We start from the raw sequence: 18,493 nt of genomic DNA, 5'->3' as shown, positions 1-18,493 counted from the left end.
CTTGTTAACATAGAAGCACTGCAGCACACCTGAATGGCTCCTTGTTCTGCTTCTACCTTTCCCAACACAAGCTCTGTTGCACAGAGATTTTAAGACCTTAACTTGCATTTAACAAAATACATGTAACTAAAATTGTATTAATGGATATAGAGCTGTGTCACCCTACCAAGAGTACATTTATGGTGTTAGATTGTCACAATCAGTCTTTTTTATATCCTTCAAAATAGAGTACAATTCGGTAAACTGGTGCAAGAGAGTTTCTACTCCCCACATAGCTTTCTATGCTGTGCTGTATACATACACATCTGTGACACAAAAAGTTTAATACTGAGTTGATGCTTACGGGAAGACTTCTATTTACAGTCAATGCCTATTTTTGGCCAATATATATAAGAAAACATAAGCAAATTAATTGGCATGCTTTGGATCCGAAAACAAAACATTGGCTCAATGTTACCATGGTACTTTAGATGACTTCAATATCATGAAGAAATATTTTATTATTAAAGCGGAGGTTCACCCTAAAAACATGTATATAACATTACATTCTGCATACTTCCAACATTTACAGTATGCTGTTTTTTTTTTTTTGCTGTACATACCGTATTATTGCTATTTTCCACCCGGCTTCCGTGTACTCACTCCCGCAGGAGAAGGCGTTCCTATGCAGAGGTGCAGTGTCATGTGGGACTTCGCCCACATGATTGACGTCTTGAGAAAAACTTCCCCCCCGGCGGATAAGGCGCGTCACGAGTTTCCGAAAGTAGCCGAACTGCGAGTCGGCTCTATACGGCGCCTGCGCACCGACTAGGAGCTGTGTAGAGCTGACTGCGCAGGCGCCATATAGAGCCGACTCGCAGTTCGGCTACTTTCGGAAACTCATGACGCGCCTTATCCGCAGAGGGAAAGTTTTTCTCAAGACGTCAATCATCTGGGCGAAGTCCCACATGACACTGCACCTCTGCATAGGAACGCCTGCTCCCGCGGGAGTGAGTACACGGAAGCCGGGTGGAAAATAGCAATAATACGGTATGTACAGCAAAAAAAAAAAAAAAACAGCATACTGTAAATGTTGGAAGTATGCAGAATGTAATGTTATATACATGTTTTTAAGGTGAACCTCCGTTTTAAAGTGGATTTCCACCCAAAAGTGGAACTTCCACTCATTTGTCTCCTCTCCCATGGGGGAAGGGTGGACAGGATACCTGTCTTTGACAGGTGTCCTGTTCTCACTTGGGGAGTCCACACCGCGGCCCATGATGTCACTGTGGCGCTCCCTCCTCCTCCCCCAGACGCATTTTACAGATCGTCACACAAGCTGGAGTGAAAACAGTAATTCTAAGGCCATTATTCATGGTTAAAGTGTTTGTAAAGTCACTAAAGTGACTCTGTTTACACAATGTAAACGATCGGCGGGTTCCAGTGGACATCGTGTCCGCCAGACCCACTGATTGGCTCCCGCCGTGTCAAATCACAGGAATAAAAAACAATGTACAGGTATGTTTTTTCGCTCAGCTTGGTCGCCCTGCTGCAGTAAATGTGCGGTGGGCGGTCCAGAAGTGGCTAACCAGATAAGGACCGCCCTATAGCAGATTTACTGCTACAAAGCATCCGTCTTGTGCGGAATTATGTGTGAATATACACGTGTATATATATATATATATATATATATACAGTATATATATATATATATATATATATATATATATATATCTCCTGCACGCTGTCAGTGGGCCGCTTTTGCTGTGATTACTCACAGCATTAGTCAAACTGTGGGTGCCGGGAACTGGATATCCACCGGCACTCACCGATTGTTAGACAGAGACACAGAACAAAGTTTGTAATCATGTAGCAGTTTCACTATCAATGCCTATGGAACTATAGAGATAGACAACCTTGATTCAGAAGGCGGATATCACATAGTAGATCCAATGTGTGAAAAATAATACAGTAGTCATTTGTTTTGTGGTTGGCTAGGAATAAACCAGTGACCCATGCAACAAATAGCACATAAGTAAGAAATTTCTTCACAGTCTGATCATTCTGAAAATAAAAACCTGTCTCATATGTGTGTGTATATATATATATATATATATATATATATATATATATATATATATATATATATATATATATATATATATATATATATTTAGCCCTGTTCATACATATCCTGTGCCCACTACCTTTCCTTTACCTGCAGGATATAGAAGATGGGTCTCTGTGATTTGCTCTTCATATCCCATGGGCTGAAAATAAAAAAAAACATGATTAAATGTTGAAGTAATATGATTACTGAAGTCTAATATTGAGGAAGAAACATGTAATTTGGTCAATTGTATGTAAAAAAGGCAATTACCGCTATGACTTTTATGCACCTATTACATTCAATGAGATTATATATCAGCCTAGAGTTTAAAGGGGTTGTAAAGGTTTGTTTTTTATTTTCTAAATAGGTTCCTTTTAAGCTAGTGCATTGTTGGTTCACTTACCTTTTCCTTCGATTTCCCTTCTAAATGTTTTTTTTTTCTTTGTCTGAATTTCTCACTTCCTGTTTATCCTCAGTAAGCTTTCACCCATCATCCATGGGGGTTAGTCAGCCAGAACAGCTTACTGAGGAGGAACAGGAAGTGAGAAATTCAGAAAAGAAAACAAAGAAAAAAAAAAACATTTAAAGGGGAAATCGAAAGAAAAGGTAAGTGAACCAACAATGCTCCAGCTTAAAGGAACCCATTTAGAAAATAAAAAACAAACCTTTACAACCCCTTTAATAGGAATGTGGAAAATTTGTCATTTAATTTTATTTTTTTGATGGAGTGAGAAGGGATGGTACAACTCTTGCATCTTTATCGCTGTTTGTGTCCCAGTTGTGTAGATTTTGCACCAATTCCTGTCCTACTACAGTAATACAAAAGCCTGTATTGCTAATTGTGTTCTTGTTGAAGATATTTTCCTTATTCCTATTCCAGTGACAAAACACGCAGTGAAAGGTAAAGCTTTTGTGTGGATCGCTAAATATTTAAAATGCCTTTTATGGTCCTCTTCTAAGTGTAGCTGGTCCTGTGGATTCCTTCCTGCTCGCTTCACCAATGGAAGAATGACAGGATTGGACTCGGGGAGGAAGGACCATGCCTTTTCTCCCCTGCCCAGGCCAGCATTAGGGAGCTGGAGCAGCTGTGTCAAGGAAAGGTGTGGCTGCAGCTCTGTATACTCTGGCCACCGCTCTGTGACTTCCTCCCCTTCCTTCTACCAACAGCGGGAAGATGAGAGACAAAAGAGGATAAAATATAGTAGAAAACACCTGTAGTAATTCCCAGTTGTGGTGAGCAGTCAGTGCACTGGCTTGTAGTGTCCTCCTAGCACTTGAGCAAACGTTTAGATAAAGGAAAGCCAGCAGCTCGATCTTCCACAATGAATGTATTAATCCTGGTGTGGTACAAAATAATACAGGGCTTACGACTTTCAGCGTGCAGCCTTAGTCATAGCCAATGGCTATCGCACACTAGTTCTCCAAAATTGCAAGGGTACTAAATCTATCAATATCTCAGATGTAAAAATACTAGATACTAAATAATACTAGATACCTTTGAAAGTCTAATAGCTTAAATACCCTATCATGCTCATCCCTTGACAAATCTTGGAAAATATGGACTGAAAATAGATATAAGCATCATATCTCGCTGACATTGTTGTTAATACTGTCACTACTTACTCCTAGTCTTGCATATCTTGCTTATGTGTACCATCCTGCGTTCTGACACTAAGCATGTGGTCACAATTGTGTGTTTTTCTTGTTTTGTTACTCCTTAAAGATAATAAAAATCTATAAAAAAAAAGTGAAAGTAAAAGAAAATCCCTAATTTTGGGTTGTCTGCAGAACAGTAATAGAAGGGAAATCGTCCAAAAGGTAACCCTGGTAACAATAAGGGATGCCTTCGCATTGGGGGACTTGTTCTGACTTCCTGTTTTATGAAAACAGTTTTGTCCTAAGTTCTACTTTAACCTTCATGTTGAGTCCTCACCTTGACCACTATGGTTTTTTCAATGGAATCTGATTTGTGATCCTTTGTTATCAGAAGATGGTCTTCCTTGCAGTCCCCTTCAATTTCCATAGATCCACTTTCTATATGAATCTTGATTTTATCTGAAAAACAAAATAGGAGGGCTTTAACATCCAACCAAATCCCTCATTATTAAATACTAAATTGTAATTATTTTTATATTCGTGGCTATTACTTTTTAATCACATAGCATCAGTGAATTGGGGGGTTTCAGCAACATAAGAGGCACAGCACAGTCTGGAAGCTTAATTTATTTCAAGTCAGACCCCTTTCACACTGGGGCATCTTTTAGGTGCTTTAACGTTAAAAAAAAGTGCCTGTAAAGCTCCCGAAAGAAGCCTTATCTGCAATCCCAATGTGAAAGCCTGAGTGCTTTCACAGTGAGGTGCTTCACTGGCAGGGCGTCAAAAAAAAATCCTGCAAGCAGCTTCTTTGCAGCGCCCCTTCCCATTGAGGTGCTTTTTTTTAAACGTCAAAGTGCCTGAAAAACGCCCCAGTGTGATAGAGGTCTTAGCGGAGCTTTACCAGCGTTTTTCGAGCACTGGCAGTGTGAAAGGGCTCTGAAAGCACTGGGATTGCAGATGAGGCTTCTTTCAGGCGCTTTTGAAAAACGCCCCAGTGTGAAAGGGGTCTAAACCATATAAAATAACTTCTTATAAAATGACATATGTATAAACAGTACATATATTTTTTTACTTACAGCCCACAGGAAAACATTTTCCTTCCCATGCGTCAGAAAGTGCTTCAAAGCATTAGGGAATATATTTTGAATGCTCTATTTTATACCCATGCTAACTGAGATTAAAGCTGGCCATACGTTACACAATTATCTTATTCAATTTCCTTTAGATTTACCTTCAACTATATAGTGCAAAGGCCTGCCTGATTGCATACAAAATTGAAAGTGTTTAGCAGGGGTCAAGTCCTGGGGAAAAAAGTGTGGGAACTCTCACCCAAGATCCAAAAAAATGATACGCTCATATGCATAATTACTAAACCGCTTGCTTAGAAAGAAGCAAGTTCTTTCTAAATCCCGCGATAACTCGCGGCAGACCTCTGCAATGTCTCCTGGGAACAATGACAAAAGTTCCCAGCAGAGACATTGCGGCATCGAGGAAGTAACGGAATACCGCACACTACCCAATGAATCCATATACAGGAAGCGGCCAGTAACATAAAGGATTACTAAGGTTCGCCTGCCCCTGACAGTGACTAGAGCTGGGCATCGCCGCTTAGTGAAGGATTGGCTCGGGTGGCTCGGCTGCTCTAGTCCTGCAAAGGGAACTGCGTTCCTGCTGTGAAAAAAGTGCAGGAACTCCGTTCCCGCAGCACTTGAGCCCTGGTTTAGGCTTGACCTCATATAATATGGTTTTGGAAAAAAAATCTAAAGGAAAATTGTACAAGAAGATTCTGTAATGTATGGCCAGCCTTAGGTATTATTTCATGGTGGCCACATATCTGTTGTTTTTTTTTTTTTTTTTAATCAAGAAAAGGTTTATTGAAGCAAAAAAGATAATCATACAGTACTGTAGGATGCGTACAAAAAAATAAAAAACAGCTTACATGTGTTCACAACTGGGCGAATGCCCATCCAAATAAAACATTTAAGGATATACAGTAACATTAGTCCGTACAGTATTGCTTGTACATGGAACCAGCATCCTTGAGGACACCAACCTTACGTAGTGGAGGTCAGCACCTCAATGCACTGGACTCCAGGCTCTATTCCGTCTTCCCAACTATCCCAACACACCCGAATCCCTCCACATATATCACCCCATGCCTCACGGCATAGGCACTCAACGGACCTGTTTTATGTGCCATTACCCTGTAACTCGTGAAAAGACAATGATCCAAGGATCCCTACCACACCACAACCTGTCGCACGAGACACACCTGGACATCTCACTACCTGTCCTGACACCAGCCCACCCTTGCCCAACCTTCAATTATCCCCTTACCCTTGCAGTAGTCTCTCCATGATCAATTGGGTGGGGCCCAATCCCGGTACATCTAACCAGGGTTGCCATAGTGAGTAAAACTTCTTAAGTGATTTCCTATGTTGATAAGTGATCTTTTCTCTTATTAGCAGGCTATTTACCATCTTTACCCATTGTCCCTCTGACGGTACTCTGGGGGTGATCCACAATCTAGCTATGGCCTTTCGTGCCACATACAGCAGCCTCAGTACGGCTGTATGACCATTAGGAGAGAGTGATGGTACCTCGAGGGCACCTAAAAGGCATATCACTGGGTCATGTGACAACGAAAAGCCATATGCCTGGGAAATAGTGGTAATGACATATTTCCAGTAGCGGAATAATTTCGGACACTTCCATAGCATGTGTAGTAAATCTCCCTCTTCCACATTACATTTGGGACAGATTGGGGAGTCTCGTATTCCCCATTTGTATAGTCGGGCGGGGGTTCTGTACACTCTATGGAGGAGGTACAAATGCGAGAGTCTATGTTGCGCTGAGACTGAGACCAAAGGAGCAGAGGTCACGCACATCTCCCATGTATCCCCGTCAATGGGACCTAGATCAGTTTCCCACCCCTTCCTACATGGCAATTCGGACGCATCGTGAGTGACACTCAGCAGCCTGGAGTAGACTTGTGAAATCATGCCCTTTTTGTCCTTATTGAAAAGCACATCACTATGGAGGGGGTGCCTCACTATACTTATAGGGAAAAGTCTGGCTTCTTTCTGGGCTGCATGCCGTAATTGAAGATATTTATAGAATTGAGTTCTGCCCAACCCAAACTCCTCTTGTAGATCTGTAAATGACTTAAGGATTAGACCATCAAACAGTTGTGTAATGTATTGGATCCCTGCATTGCCCCACGGCCTGAAGCCTTCGAGTTTAAGGAGCTCCCTGAAGTAAGAATTTTTCCAAATTGGGGTGAAAGGGCATACTCCTCTGACACCAAGACTGGACCGGACATATTTCCAGAGCGTATTGAGCAGTATCACCGTGGGTAATGTCTGGTCTAGATGCGTGAACCCCGCTTCTAGGTGTGACACCGCAGGGAGCGTTGACCCCTGCGGAATCAGCGGCGCACGTACCGGGTCCCCGTGGTCTATCTCCCCCCAATTTCCTACATGTTGAATTTGCGAAGCTATAAAATAATAACGAGCATGAGGGACCGCTAGACCACCTTGGTCCTTGGCAAGTTGTAGTGTACTAAGTTTTATGCGTGCAGTCTTACCACCCCATATCAGATCCCTAAACTGAGCATCAATCTGAGAAAACCATCTATGTGGTATCCAGGTCGGGGCATTATGAAAAATGTATAAGAGTTGGGGGGCCCACACCATTTTGACAAGGTTTGCTCTGCCTGTGACAGATAGAGGGAGTTTTTTCCAGGACGCACACTTCTGTCTGAATTTAAGTAACAGTGGTGTCAGATTCTTGGCCAAGTATTGGGTAGGATCGGGGGTGATTTGAATACCCAAATATTTAAATTCATTTACCACCACTATATCCCTGGCGCAGTTTGGGAGACTGTTTGTCATGGGATCCAGTGGCATGAGTACCGACTTGTTCCAGTTGATGCTGAAGCCAGACAGATCCCCAAAATCGGCTATCAAAGACATCACATTACTCAAAGACTCCCGTGTATCACCTAAATATAATAGCGTGTCGTCTGCAAATAGAGAGATAACATCCCGCCCCGTTCCCCTGACAAAACCTGCGACCCCTGGAGACGCTCTCACGTGAATCGCCAGGGGCTCCAGTGCCAGGGCAAACAGCAGGGGCGACAGTGGGCACCCCTGCCGTGTGCCCCGATAGAGTCGAAACGACCCGGATACCTCCCCGTTGACTCTCATCCTCGCTGTTGGGGAGCTATACAACAATTGCACCCATTTCAAAAAAGAGGGTCCCACCCCAAACCGCTGCAGCGCCTCCCAAAGGTATGGCCATTCCACGCTATCGAATGCTTTGGCTGCATCGAGAGAGAGTATGGCCCTATTACCTGGATTGTCTACTGGGACCTGAATATTTAGGAACAGCCTACGTAGATTTTGTGCCGTGGATCTCGTGGGAATGAAGCCTGATTGGTCCCTATGCACCACATTGTGAATGCACTTGGACAGTCTGGTTGCCAGGACTCTAGCCAGAAGCTTGACATCGAATGTCAGGAGGGAAATGGGTCTGTATGAATCTGGGGAGAGCGGATCCTTCCCAGGCTTCAACAACATATCTGTTGTTTAACAGTAGCAGACTTGCAGATTCAGTTAATTGCAAACCAAAAGACAAAAAAGTTTATTCTGTTACTGAGTTTGGGATAAGAATAGTGGGCGGAGCTATGCACACCTTTTCTGTTGGTGAACTTTTTATCCAGAACTCCGGTATATACAGGATAATCATTGGCTTTCTAAATTCCACACCATACAAGCCATTCAGGTTGATTTACCATCAAAGCAATTAGGCTGTTCACTTAGCAAAGTATTTTCACATTGCAATGTCATTTTCCCTTGGCTTAGTGCATAAAGTGAAGCTTTGATGACTTCTATCATTCATTTGTATTCAAGCAAAAAAGATGTTGCTAAATTTTTGTTTTGCACGTGATTGGGTATTCTTTGCAAAGTACATTTTTACCACATTTACTAAGCTAAGGATAAATTATCTAGACAAGTGAAGGTAATCTATTTCTTAAAGGGTAAGTTCACCTTTACCTGCTGACCAGCTGACCTGTACTGTGGCAATCCCCGGTTCTAAGCCCTGGTATACCCGTAGCAGGTGTTTCCAAGGCTTAGAAATCCCCTGAGCTGAATTCCAAAACATTGTTTTGGAGCATTCTAATTGATCAGCACGTCACATTAGCAGCGCCGACCAATCAGCAGCCGCATAGCCCGTCCTGTCGTCCTGTCAGATGTGAAGACAGAGAGAGGATTTCTAACCCCCTGGCGCAGATATAACGTGGCTTAGAGACAGAGATTGGTGTGGTCCAGGTCAGCGGGATCAAGGGGGGAGAGGAGGGGGACCTGTGTAAGTTCACCTTACAGATTTTTCTGTAAAGGTGAACTTACACTTTAAAGTGATTGTAAACCTATGTTTTTTTTGTTTTTTTAATAACAAACATATCATACTTGCCTCCACTGTGCAGTTCGTTTTGCACAGTGTGGCCCGGATCATCGTCTTCTGGGGTCCCATGACGGTGCTCGTGGCTCCTCCTCGCATTGGTAAACCCTTTGGCAGAAGCACTCTCCCTGGGGGTTACTTTGTGGGTGCGCTCCCAAGTCCAGCATTAGCGTGCATAGACACAGAATGCCGAGCTCGGCCCCACTTTGGAAAAAAAAAGAATAAATGCAAATTTTTCTTGCATATTTCTAAGGAGCCTGTAGAGTAGACCATTACACCTGTAAGCAGCAGATCACAGGTGCAATATCAGGCTCCTGCAGACTCTCAGGACAGTTTTCTGCCCGTACCTCCCTTACAGAGAGGAAGTTATTGAGAGAAGGAAGATCACCAGCGCTCTCGCATTTCATTGAGAACTACAAATCCTCGGCACAATGGCTGACTCGCAGTCTATTCATTCCCAGGAAACTGTGAATAAATAATGTGGCCGAGTGGGCAGAGGCCCACACGGCCATGCTGATTTCAAATTGTGACAGTGGGTGCAGGGAGAAGATCCCCCTGTCACCAGAGGTGCATGCTGTACATGTTACCTGTCACACCCCAATATGGGTGTAACATATAACATGTTCAGAAAGGTGGACTTAGGCTTTAAGTTTTATGCTAAAGTTGACCACATGAATTCTGAGCCTTAATATGAAGTCAGCCTTCCTTAATTTCTTTCACGAATACATATACATTAAAAGTAGTATATGTGTTAGGATCTGCCCTATCATCCAATTTTTCCTAACACAGCTTTAGTCATAAGTAGATGAAAGCTATAAATCAATGAATTACAGCCTGCAGGCAGAGCTGCCAACTTCTCTTCCTGGGTAAGAGGAAAATATATTGTAATAAAGTCAAACAGTACCTAGTTTTGTAGCTGTGGCATCCCAGCTGAAATGGCTAACATGACCATCACAGACACATCGGGCTTGGTCTTTGCCTTGGACTGTATGGATACCATCAACTTCAGATAGAGACACTGCCACCTGTGAGAATGAGATAGCACTTTAGAAAGAGAGAGTTGGCAAACTTATAGTATCTATGTGGAATTGTTTAATAAAAATTCTTGATTCAAATAACAGCATCAAAAAATTCTCTTCCCACTGTAGGATGTTGAAACTGAAGCCGGCTATAGATGGCTCAAATCTCAGCCAGGTCAGCAGGGACTTCACCTGCGATTTGAACCTTTAATGGGCAGGCTAATTGTACCCAAGTTGATCGATCAATCAACTTGGGTACATCAGCCTGTTGGATTTTTCATGCAAATATTGCCAGCAGTTATAGCCGAGAAAACACAATAGCTTTAATGAAAGGGATACCCCTATCAGCACTGACTGTGCTGATGGGGAAAGAAAATTGCACTTTCTTTGGCCAGCTTGCGTTTCAAATTATGTTGACTACACACCACTGAGTTGTCACAGGAGCAGTAAGTGACAGAAAATCTTTCAATTAGCAAACTTGTCCTGGTGACAACTCTCTAAGAGGGCATATCCCCCTCACTTTGCAGAGATCTCCTCTTGCTTTCAGCTCTTGCTACACTGGGACAGGTGGTGAGGGGAAATCTCTTTTATAAGCATAAGGAGGAAAAGAAAAAAGAAAAGGAGTCTTGACTATCCTCTACTCTATACAAATTTAAAAGCAAAAAAAAGTTTTGTCTTTATGTACACTTATTTGTTCATTTTATGTCTTTTGAAGCTCTGGCCTTTAGCGAAAATATTGACCCCTGCAGTATAAAATACACCAGCATCATCTGTGTATTTTCTCATTGCCTTGACTGATAATTTGGTATAGAACTGAAAGTCAAGTGAAGCTACAAAAATGTTAAAGGGCTCCATTCCCCACAGGAGCTCCCAGACCTTCGTTCTCTGTATTCTGAGACATACGTCTTCTGGCACATCTCAAAGCTTGAAGTTTGAATAAAAACTATGATTAAACTGTGAGTTTGGATACATGAAGCACTTTTACATTACTAATGTTGTACTTGTGCAAAGTGCTACTCAAAATTCAAAGCAGCCATCAACAACAAAGCAAATGTTACATAGTCTGTGAGCTTAAAACCTGCGTGTGTGCTTTTATGTTAATAGTACATTGTATACCCCTGTATGTTGTGGTCGTTTAGGTGCCCATCTAATAGTTTTTTTAAATTATCGATGCTCCTCACTGAAACCACTGCTTGTGGAAGAGAATTCCACAGCATCCTCTATACAGTTTAAGGTTAAACCTCTTCTCTTCTAATTTTAGTGAATGGCAGCGTGTCTTTTTAGATTCCCTTGCGCGGAAAAGTTCTCTCTATTGTGGGGTCACCAGTATGGTATTTATACATTGAAATCATATCCCCTCTCAAGTGTCTTTTCTCCAGAGAGAATAAGTTCAGTGTTTGCAGTCTTTCCCCATAGCTAAGATCCTCTAGTCCAGGGATTTGCAATTAGTGGACCTCCAGCTGTTGCAAAACTACAAGTCCCATCATGCTCTGCCTCTGGGCGTCATGCTTGTGGCTGCAAGAGTCTTGCTATGCCTCATGGGACTTGTAGTTCATCAACAGCTGGAGGTCCGCTAATTGCATATGCCTGCTCTAGTCCCTTAATTAGCTGTGTTGCCCTTCTCTGGACTCTCTCCAGTTTCAGCACATCCCTCCTGAGGACTGTTGCCCAGAACTGGATAACATACTTCAGGTGCAGCCGGACCAGAGTCTTGTAGAGTGGGCGAATTATCGTTTTATCTCTGAAGTTAATCCCCTTTTTAATGCATGCCAATATTCTGTTGGCTTTGCTTGCAGCAGCTTGGCATTGCATGTCATTGCTAAGCCTGTCATCTACTAGGACCCCCAGGTCCTTTTCCATCCTAGATTCCACCTGAGGTTCTCCCACTAGCGAGTAAATTGTATTAATATTTTTGGCATCCAAATGCATTATTTTACATTTTTCAATGTTAAACCTCATTTGCCATGTAGTTAATTAATTTGTTTAGATCTTCTTGCAAGGTTTTCACATCCTGCATAGAAGTTATTGCCCTGCTTAGCTTAGCATTGTCCACAAATACTGAGATTAAGCCGTTTATCCCATCCTCCAGATCGTTTATGAACAAATTAAATAGGATTGGTCCCAGGACAGAACCCTGGGGACCCCACTTTCCACGCCATTTATCACCACCCTCTGGACTAGCCCCGTAGCCAGTTTTTAATCCATGTACTCACCCTTTGATCTATGCCATGGAACATCTTTTCTAAGCTGCTAAAATAATATTTTTGATTGGTTGCTATGGGTAACTGCAAGATACTACTTATTATAGTATATTATTAGATCATGGCTGATTGGTCTTACCAAAATACATTTCTTCTCATAGCTGAAGATTTGGGCATCAATTTTAAATTTCTCTCCTTGTACCACAGAGTAAGGTATAATTAGGTCAATGTGATAATCCTGGAAGGTGACAAGCCCAACATTTCGGATCTCCCCAATACCAGATTTTCCCAGACACACGGCGTCTGTCTCCCATTTGGTGATACTGTCTGGTGTCTTCAGGTTTAGCACAGTGTGGCCTTCTGGACTGTGAGGGGAAAAAAGGGTCTGATGAAGCCAAACTGCTTAACACACAATTGAATCAATTTTATATGGAACAGTTTTATCTTCTAATAAACGACTAAAGTGGCATAAATACTTGTATGATCCACCGACACCTGCAGTTCTACAAAGAGGGATACATCTTTCAGAATCTGCACATTTTCAGTCTTCTTTCTGCAAGTTGAGATATTAATGAACATATGATGGCCACATTAGTGATGGATTTCCATCCATGGAGCCTGTAGGCACAACACTTTTGGTACCGAAAGTTAAACCTATCTGCAAGAATCTCTTCTGTTTCAAAGAACTTTTTGTTTGTTGAATCCTTTCACTGCCAGAGAAATTTTTGCTTTTTTTTTTAACACATGTTTAAAGTGGAGATCCACCCATATAAAACTCAGCAGCTACAAAAAGTGTAGCTGCTGACTTTTATTATTCGGACACTGAAATGTCCCAGGTGCCCGCGAGCGTACGAAAGCCCCGCTCATCTCCCCCTCCTCTCTGTGGTGTCGGGAATGCACTGCGCATGCACGAGCCGCGCCCTGATTGGCCAGGCAATCATCTGGTACCTGTGACGTGTCCCAGATGATTGCCGAGAGGGAGGGGGAGAGGTGAACTTCCTTCCGGCGCCCCAGAGCCCCGGGAGGAAGTGGGACCGGAAACCTTCTAAAAAGAGGGTTTCCGCTCCCCCCAAATGTGGCATGTCAGGGGGTGACCTACTCTTAAAGCGGAAGTTCCATTTTTGGGTGGAACTCCGCTTTAAGGCTGGATTCACACCTATGCAGTTTTGGTGCTTTTTGCATTTTGCAGATTTGCACTACAGTCCATTTACCATGGTTTCCTATGGAAAATGTTCAGTAGTGCAAATCTGCAAAATGCAAAAAGCACAAAAAAATGCATAGGTGTGAATCCAGCCTAAGACCTGATTCACACCTATGCATTTTTTGAGTTTTTTCAGTTTTGCAGAAACACACTACATTCCATTTAAAATGGATTCCTATGGGACCAGCAGATTGTGTTTTTGGTTCCATAGACTTCAATGGATCAAAAACATGCATTGTAAAACGACTTCAATAGTTAAAAAACATGTATTAACGATGGATTCACACCTATGCATTTTAAGTGCTTTTTGAATTTTGCAGATTTGCACTACAGAACGTGTTCCATGGTAAATCATGTTAAATGGACTGTAGTGCAAATCTGCAAAATACAAAAAGCACTAAAAATGCATAGGTGGGAATGGGTCCTAAGGCCTGGTTCACACCTATGCATTTTTTAGCGTGTTTTTAGTTTTGCAGAAACACACTACAGTCCATTTAACATGGTTTCCTATGGGACCAGCAGGTTGTGTTTTTGGTTTCATAGATTTCAATGGATCAAAAACATGCAATGTAAAACCACTTCAATGGATCAAAAACATGTATTAAGGCCTGATTCACACCAATGCATTTTTTGTGCTTTTTGCATTTTGCACTACAGAATGTGTTCCATAGAAAACCATGCTAAATGGACTGTACTGCAAATGTGCAAAATGCAAAAAGCACTAAAAATGCATACTGTAGATGTGAATCCAGTCTAAAAAATGAAAAATGCACCCGGAATATGCAAATTGCAACCGGCATAGGTGTGCACATATTTTTGCAGAAAAATTGTGCATTTATTTATTTTACCTTCAGGAGCCTGGAAAGCACAGCATCCTCGATCAGCAGATCACAAGTGCAATATCAGGCTTCTGTGGACAAGCATTGCAGTTTTCAGCCCGTACCTCCATAAAGGTTGTCAGTTTGAAAACTACAGGGATTGTGAATAAACTACAGTGCCATCACCCTCAGAACTACAAGCCATGTGCCAGTACTTGTAGTTATTAAATTCACAGGAAACTGTGAATGAATGACGCGGATGTGTGGGTGAAGCTCCGAACAACCAAGCTCTCTTCAAAAAATGACAGCGGGAGCTTCAGAGGTGATGCAATGTAAATCCCTATGCCTGTTAAATCTACCCAGGTAGAGGGGAGGGAGACCAGCGAAGTCAATTTGCTGATCTCCACTTCCATTGACTAACCTGGAAGCAATGTATAAAAAATATGACCAAGGCTCTCGCCGAAATGCATCCATTTTTTTTTTTATTAGCACTTTTATGTAGTCAATAAAATTTCCAGCTCCATCTATTCGTGATCTACACTCCATTACATGCATTAGAGGACAGGTGAGACATCAGAGGGCTTTTAGACTCTTGATTTCTTATTAAAGAGTACCTGTCACTAAAAATACATCACATAGGGGAGTTTTTGTGCTCTGTAATTAAAAAAGTATAGTACAAAAATTTTTTGGGCGATACACATTACATATCGTCACACACGCCACAGTGAGAGCTATAATTCTAGGCCCATTATTCATAGTTAAAGTGATTGTAAAAGTTTGTTTAAAAAAATAAAAAATAAAACACAAACATGTTATACTTCCCTCCCTGTGCAATCCTCCTCTTCTAGGGTTCCCGGGCAGCCCTCCTAGTTTCACCCCCTCATCGAGTGCCCCACGGAGAGCCGCTCGGGCACTCTCCTGAGTCCATTAACACAGACAGCAGGACTCGGCCCCCGTCCGGGCTCCCGTGTCACTGGATTTGATTGACAGCAGCTGCTATCAATCTATCCAATGAGGACCCGAGAAAGCGGCTGGAGCTGCTGGGCTCATGCTCATTACTGGAACGATTGGGATTTTTGTGCCCTAACTTTACATTAGTGTATTTTTTCTATGAATGTTTGCGCTTCATAAACCGTTGTGCTGAACTTGTATGACATAAAAGATTGGAACTACCTCTTTACTTACCTGCTTTCATAAAATATATAGGGCTAGATCCAGGTAGGGAGCGCGTATTTGTGTGCGGGCGTAGCGTATCCTATTTACGCTACGCCTCCGCAACTTTGACAGGCAAGTGCAGTATTCACAAAGCACTTGCTCCGTAAGTTGCGGCGGCGTAGCGTAAATTGGCCGGCGTAAGCCCGCCTAATTCAAAGAGGTGGGCGTGTTTTATTTAAATGAATTGTGACCCCACGTAAATGACGCTTTTTACGAACGGCGCATGCGTATCCCGGTGCGCATGCTCCAAATTAATCCGCAAAAAGTCAATGCTTTCGACGTGAACGTAAATTACGCACAGCCCTATTCGCGAACAACTTATGCAAACGACGTAATCGACGGAAAATTCGACGTTGGCCCGACGTCCATACTTAACATTGGCTGCGCCTCATATAACAGGGGTAACTTTACGCCGGAAAAAGCCTTACGTAAACGGCGTATCTGTACTGCGACGGCCGGGCGTACGTTCGTGAATAGGCGTATCTAGCTGATTTACATATTCTAGGCGTAAATCAGCGTACACGCCCCTAGCGGCCAGTGTAAATATGCAGTTAAGATACGACGGCGTAGGAGACTTACGCCGGTCGTATCTTAGCAACATTTAAGCGTATCTCAGTTTGAGCATACGCTTAAAGTTGCGACGGCGCAGATTCGGACTTACGATGGCATATCTACTGATACGCCCGTCGTAAGTCTTTCTAAATCCGTGGCCATAATGCGTTGGGGTCTTATGTAATATTCAGACCTAAAATGATTTTTAAAACATTTACACAAAAAAATGCAAAACCGCCTATGGCAGTGAAGCAACTCCTAAAAAAATTCAAATACAAATAACATTTTATGAAACAAACTAAACCAAAACTACCCTAAATACACCCTCCCTTCCTAAAAATTAAATTAAAAAAATAAGAATGTTTTCCTTTAAGCAAATTTCACCCAAGCAGCTTATTGAGGGAGATGTCACTTTGGTGACAACTTGCAGAAATCACTTTGCTCATCCCTACTGAGCAATAATCTACTTACCCAATCAACACTAATTCAAACAGCCAGGTATCTGGGAAGTTACTTCTGGGGGAACGCTCCTCGACCTCTTGTTCTTTGGATTTAAGATAAAAAATTGAGTTATAAAGAAATAGTGATATGGTAAAAGAAGCTGCTATGGAATGAAATAGAATTTGTCATAGAAGGCGTACACATTTGGATTGATTAACTAAAGACAAATAGGCCATTAACTTTTCAAAGGAATTTTCTCTTAGTTTAGTAAATGAGGTGGAGCTATACTGAAATGTATTATTCAATGTGCAAGCAAAAGTACTTTTTTTTTTCTTGCATGTGATTGGGTATTCTTTACAAAGTAAATGTTTTGGAAAATTCTCTTGCAGTAAAAATGTGATGTTTGTACTCATCATAAAATCTTTTTCTTCTGAGTACATTGAAGGACACAACCAGCTTACTAGAATGACCATAGGGTATTGCACCACCTAGGACAGGTGGCTCCTGCTTGTGCCCAAATCTTCAGTTAGTAACCACTGCAGTATAGAGCCATATAATACCAAGTGAGAAGTCAGTAAACAGGGTGGGTGCTGTGTCCTTCAATGAACCCAGACAAAAAGATTTTATGGTAAAAACAACAATCAAATTTTCTTTTACATTCAAACGTGGGAAGCAGAGGCAGAATGATGAAAATGTGTAGATACTCCCGCACGAATCAACCAATAAATACTGTATATATATATATTTATATCACTGTAAATCCTTGACTGCTGCTGCCAATATAAACTTGTGTTCCCACACATTGAAAAATAATTAAATTAAAATGATATGGCACTGCCTGTGATCTAAAAAACAAATAAAATATTATTGTTATTTTTTTGTGTTCACAACTCCAGTGCAGTAAGTGTTTCATGCAGTGAAATTTAAAACAGATAATGATATAAGCTACTAGGGGTCGTTCCCCCTTTTTCTTTATTGTGCCCCTTTGAAAGTCTAAGGGACATTTACTTTTTATTTACAGGATCATGCTGTGCCTTTAAGCACATCGTGACATGGCTGGGTATGGAGCAGAAGTACCAATGTGTCCTATGGAGAGAGAGCAGCATGACTGGTCGCAGCTGTAATCCCGCCGAAAGCAACGGATATTGCTCCAGTCCACATTTGGAACAGTGAGAAAAAAGTCAGACTAGTCAAAAAGGGGTGTTTTTTATATTTGTTTTGGATATCAACGTCTAAGATCCTCTTCCTTTAAAGCATGTTATACAGCACAGTGCGTGTGCTGTGTAATTTTGCTCCTTGTATCACCAGAAATACCTGGCTGATCCTGCCTGGCTATGCCCTCTCCTTTGTAAACTGACCACGGTTTATCATGGCTGCTGAGCCCTGACACCATGGTCAGTTTATGCGCCTTCATCATCCGCTGTGTCTCCTGTCTCTCCTCTGTGCTCTCCTCCATCCTCTCTTCCCTGCCTGTCAGCTCCGTGTATGTGCCCACCCCCGCCCCTCCTGCTGTGCAAATTAGGGTTAAATTTACATTATCCTCTCGGTTGATTCATGTAATGTGACTGTGCTTTATATAGAAAAAAGGATTTTTGTAATCACCGTAAAATCCATTTCTCTGAGTTCATAGACGGACACAGCCTTCATTGACCTTAGGGTTATGCTTCTTCCTACCAGGAGATCTCCTGGTAGGAAGAAGCATAACCCTAAGGTCAATGAAGGCTGTGTCCGTCTATGAACGAAAGAGAAATTAAGCCTTCTACCTGTCTCAGAGCGCCGATCGGCGCTCACATGACCCGCTGCCTCTTTCTGCAGATGGGGGAAAGAAGTGGTAAGCTGCAGATGGGGGAAATAAGTGGTATGCTGAGGATGGTGGGAAAGTAGTGGTAAGCTGCAGA

The 18,493-nt window shown here is 42.2% G+C and overlaps 1 protein-coding gene across 2 annotated transcripts in view; it reads right to left on the bottom strand.

Annotated features, from left to right (window-relative positions):
* The window catches only part of LOC120946921 (alpha-2-macroglobulin-like protein 1), a 221,074-nt gene that overhangs the window by 85,502 nt on the left and 117,079 nt on the right, over window positions 1-18,493 (bottom strand). For both annotated transcript variants that reach the window (XM_040361745.1, XM_040361746.1), the window contains exons 18-22: window positions 16,626-16,698; window positions 12,508-12,733; window positions 10,053-10,173; window positions 4,023-4,144; window positions 2,198-2,249 (exon numbers count right to left, since the gene is read on the bottom strand). In XM_040361745.1, the coding sequence (XP_040217679.1) occupies window positions 2,198-2,249; window positions 4,023-4,144; window positions 10,053-10,173; window positions 12,508-12,733; window positions 16,626-16,698 (594 nt within the window). The remainder of the gene's footprint in view (window positions 1-2,197; window positions 2,250-4,022; window positions 4,145-10,052; window positions 10,174-12,507; window positions 12,734-16,625; window positions 16,699-18,493) is intronic.

The sequence above is a fragment of the Rana temporaria genome, chromosome 8, assembly GCF_905171775.1.
Source record: "Rana temporaria chromosome 8, aRanTem1.1, whole genome shotgun sequence".
Taxonomy (NCBI): domain Eukaryota; kingdom Metazoa; phylum Chordata; class Amphibia; order Anura; family Ranidae; genus Rana; species Rana temporaria.
The sequence above is the reverse complement of the archived record's forward strand: the minus strand, read 5'-3'. Positions and strand labels throughout refer to the sequence as shown.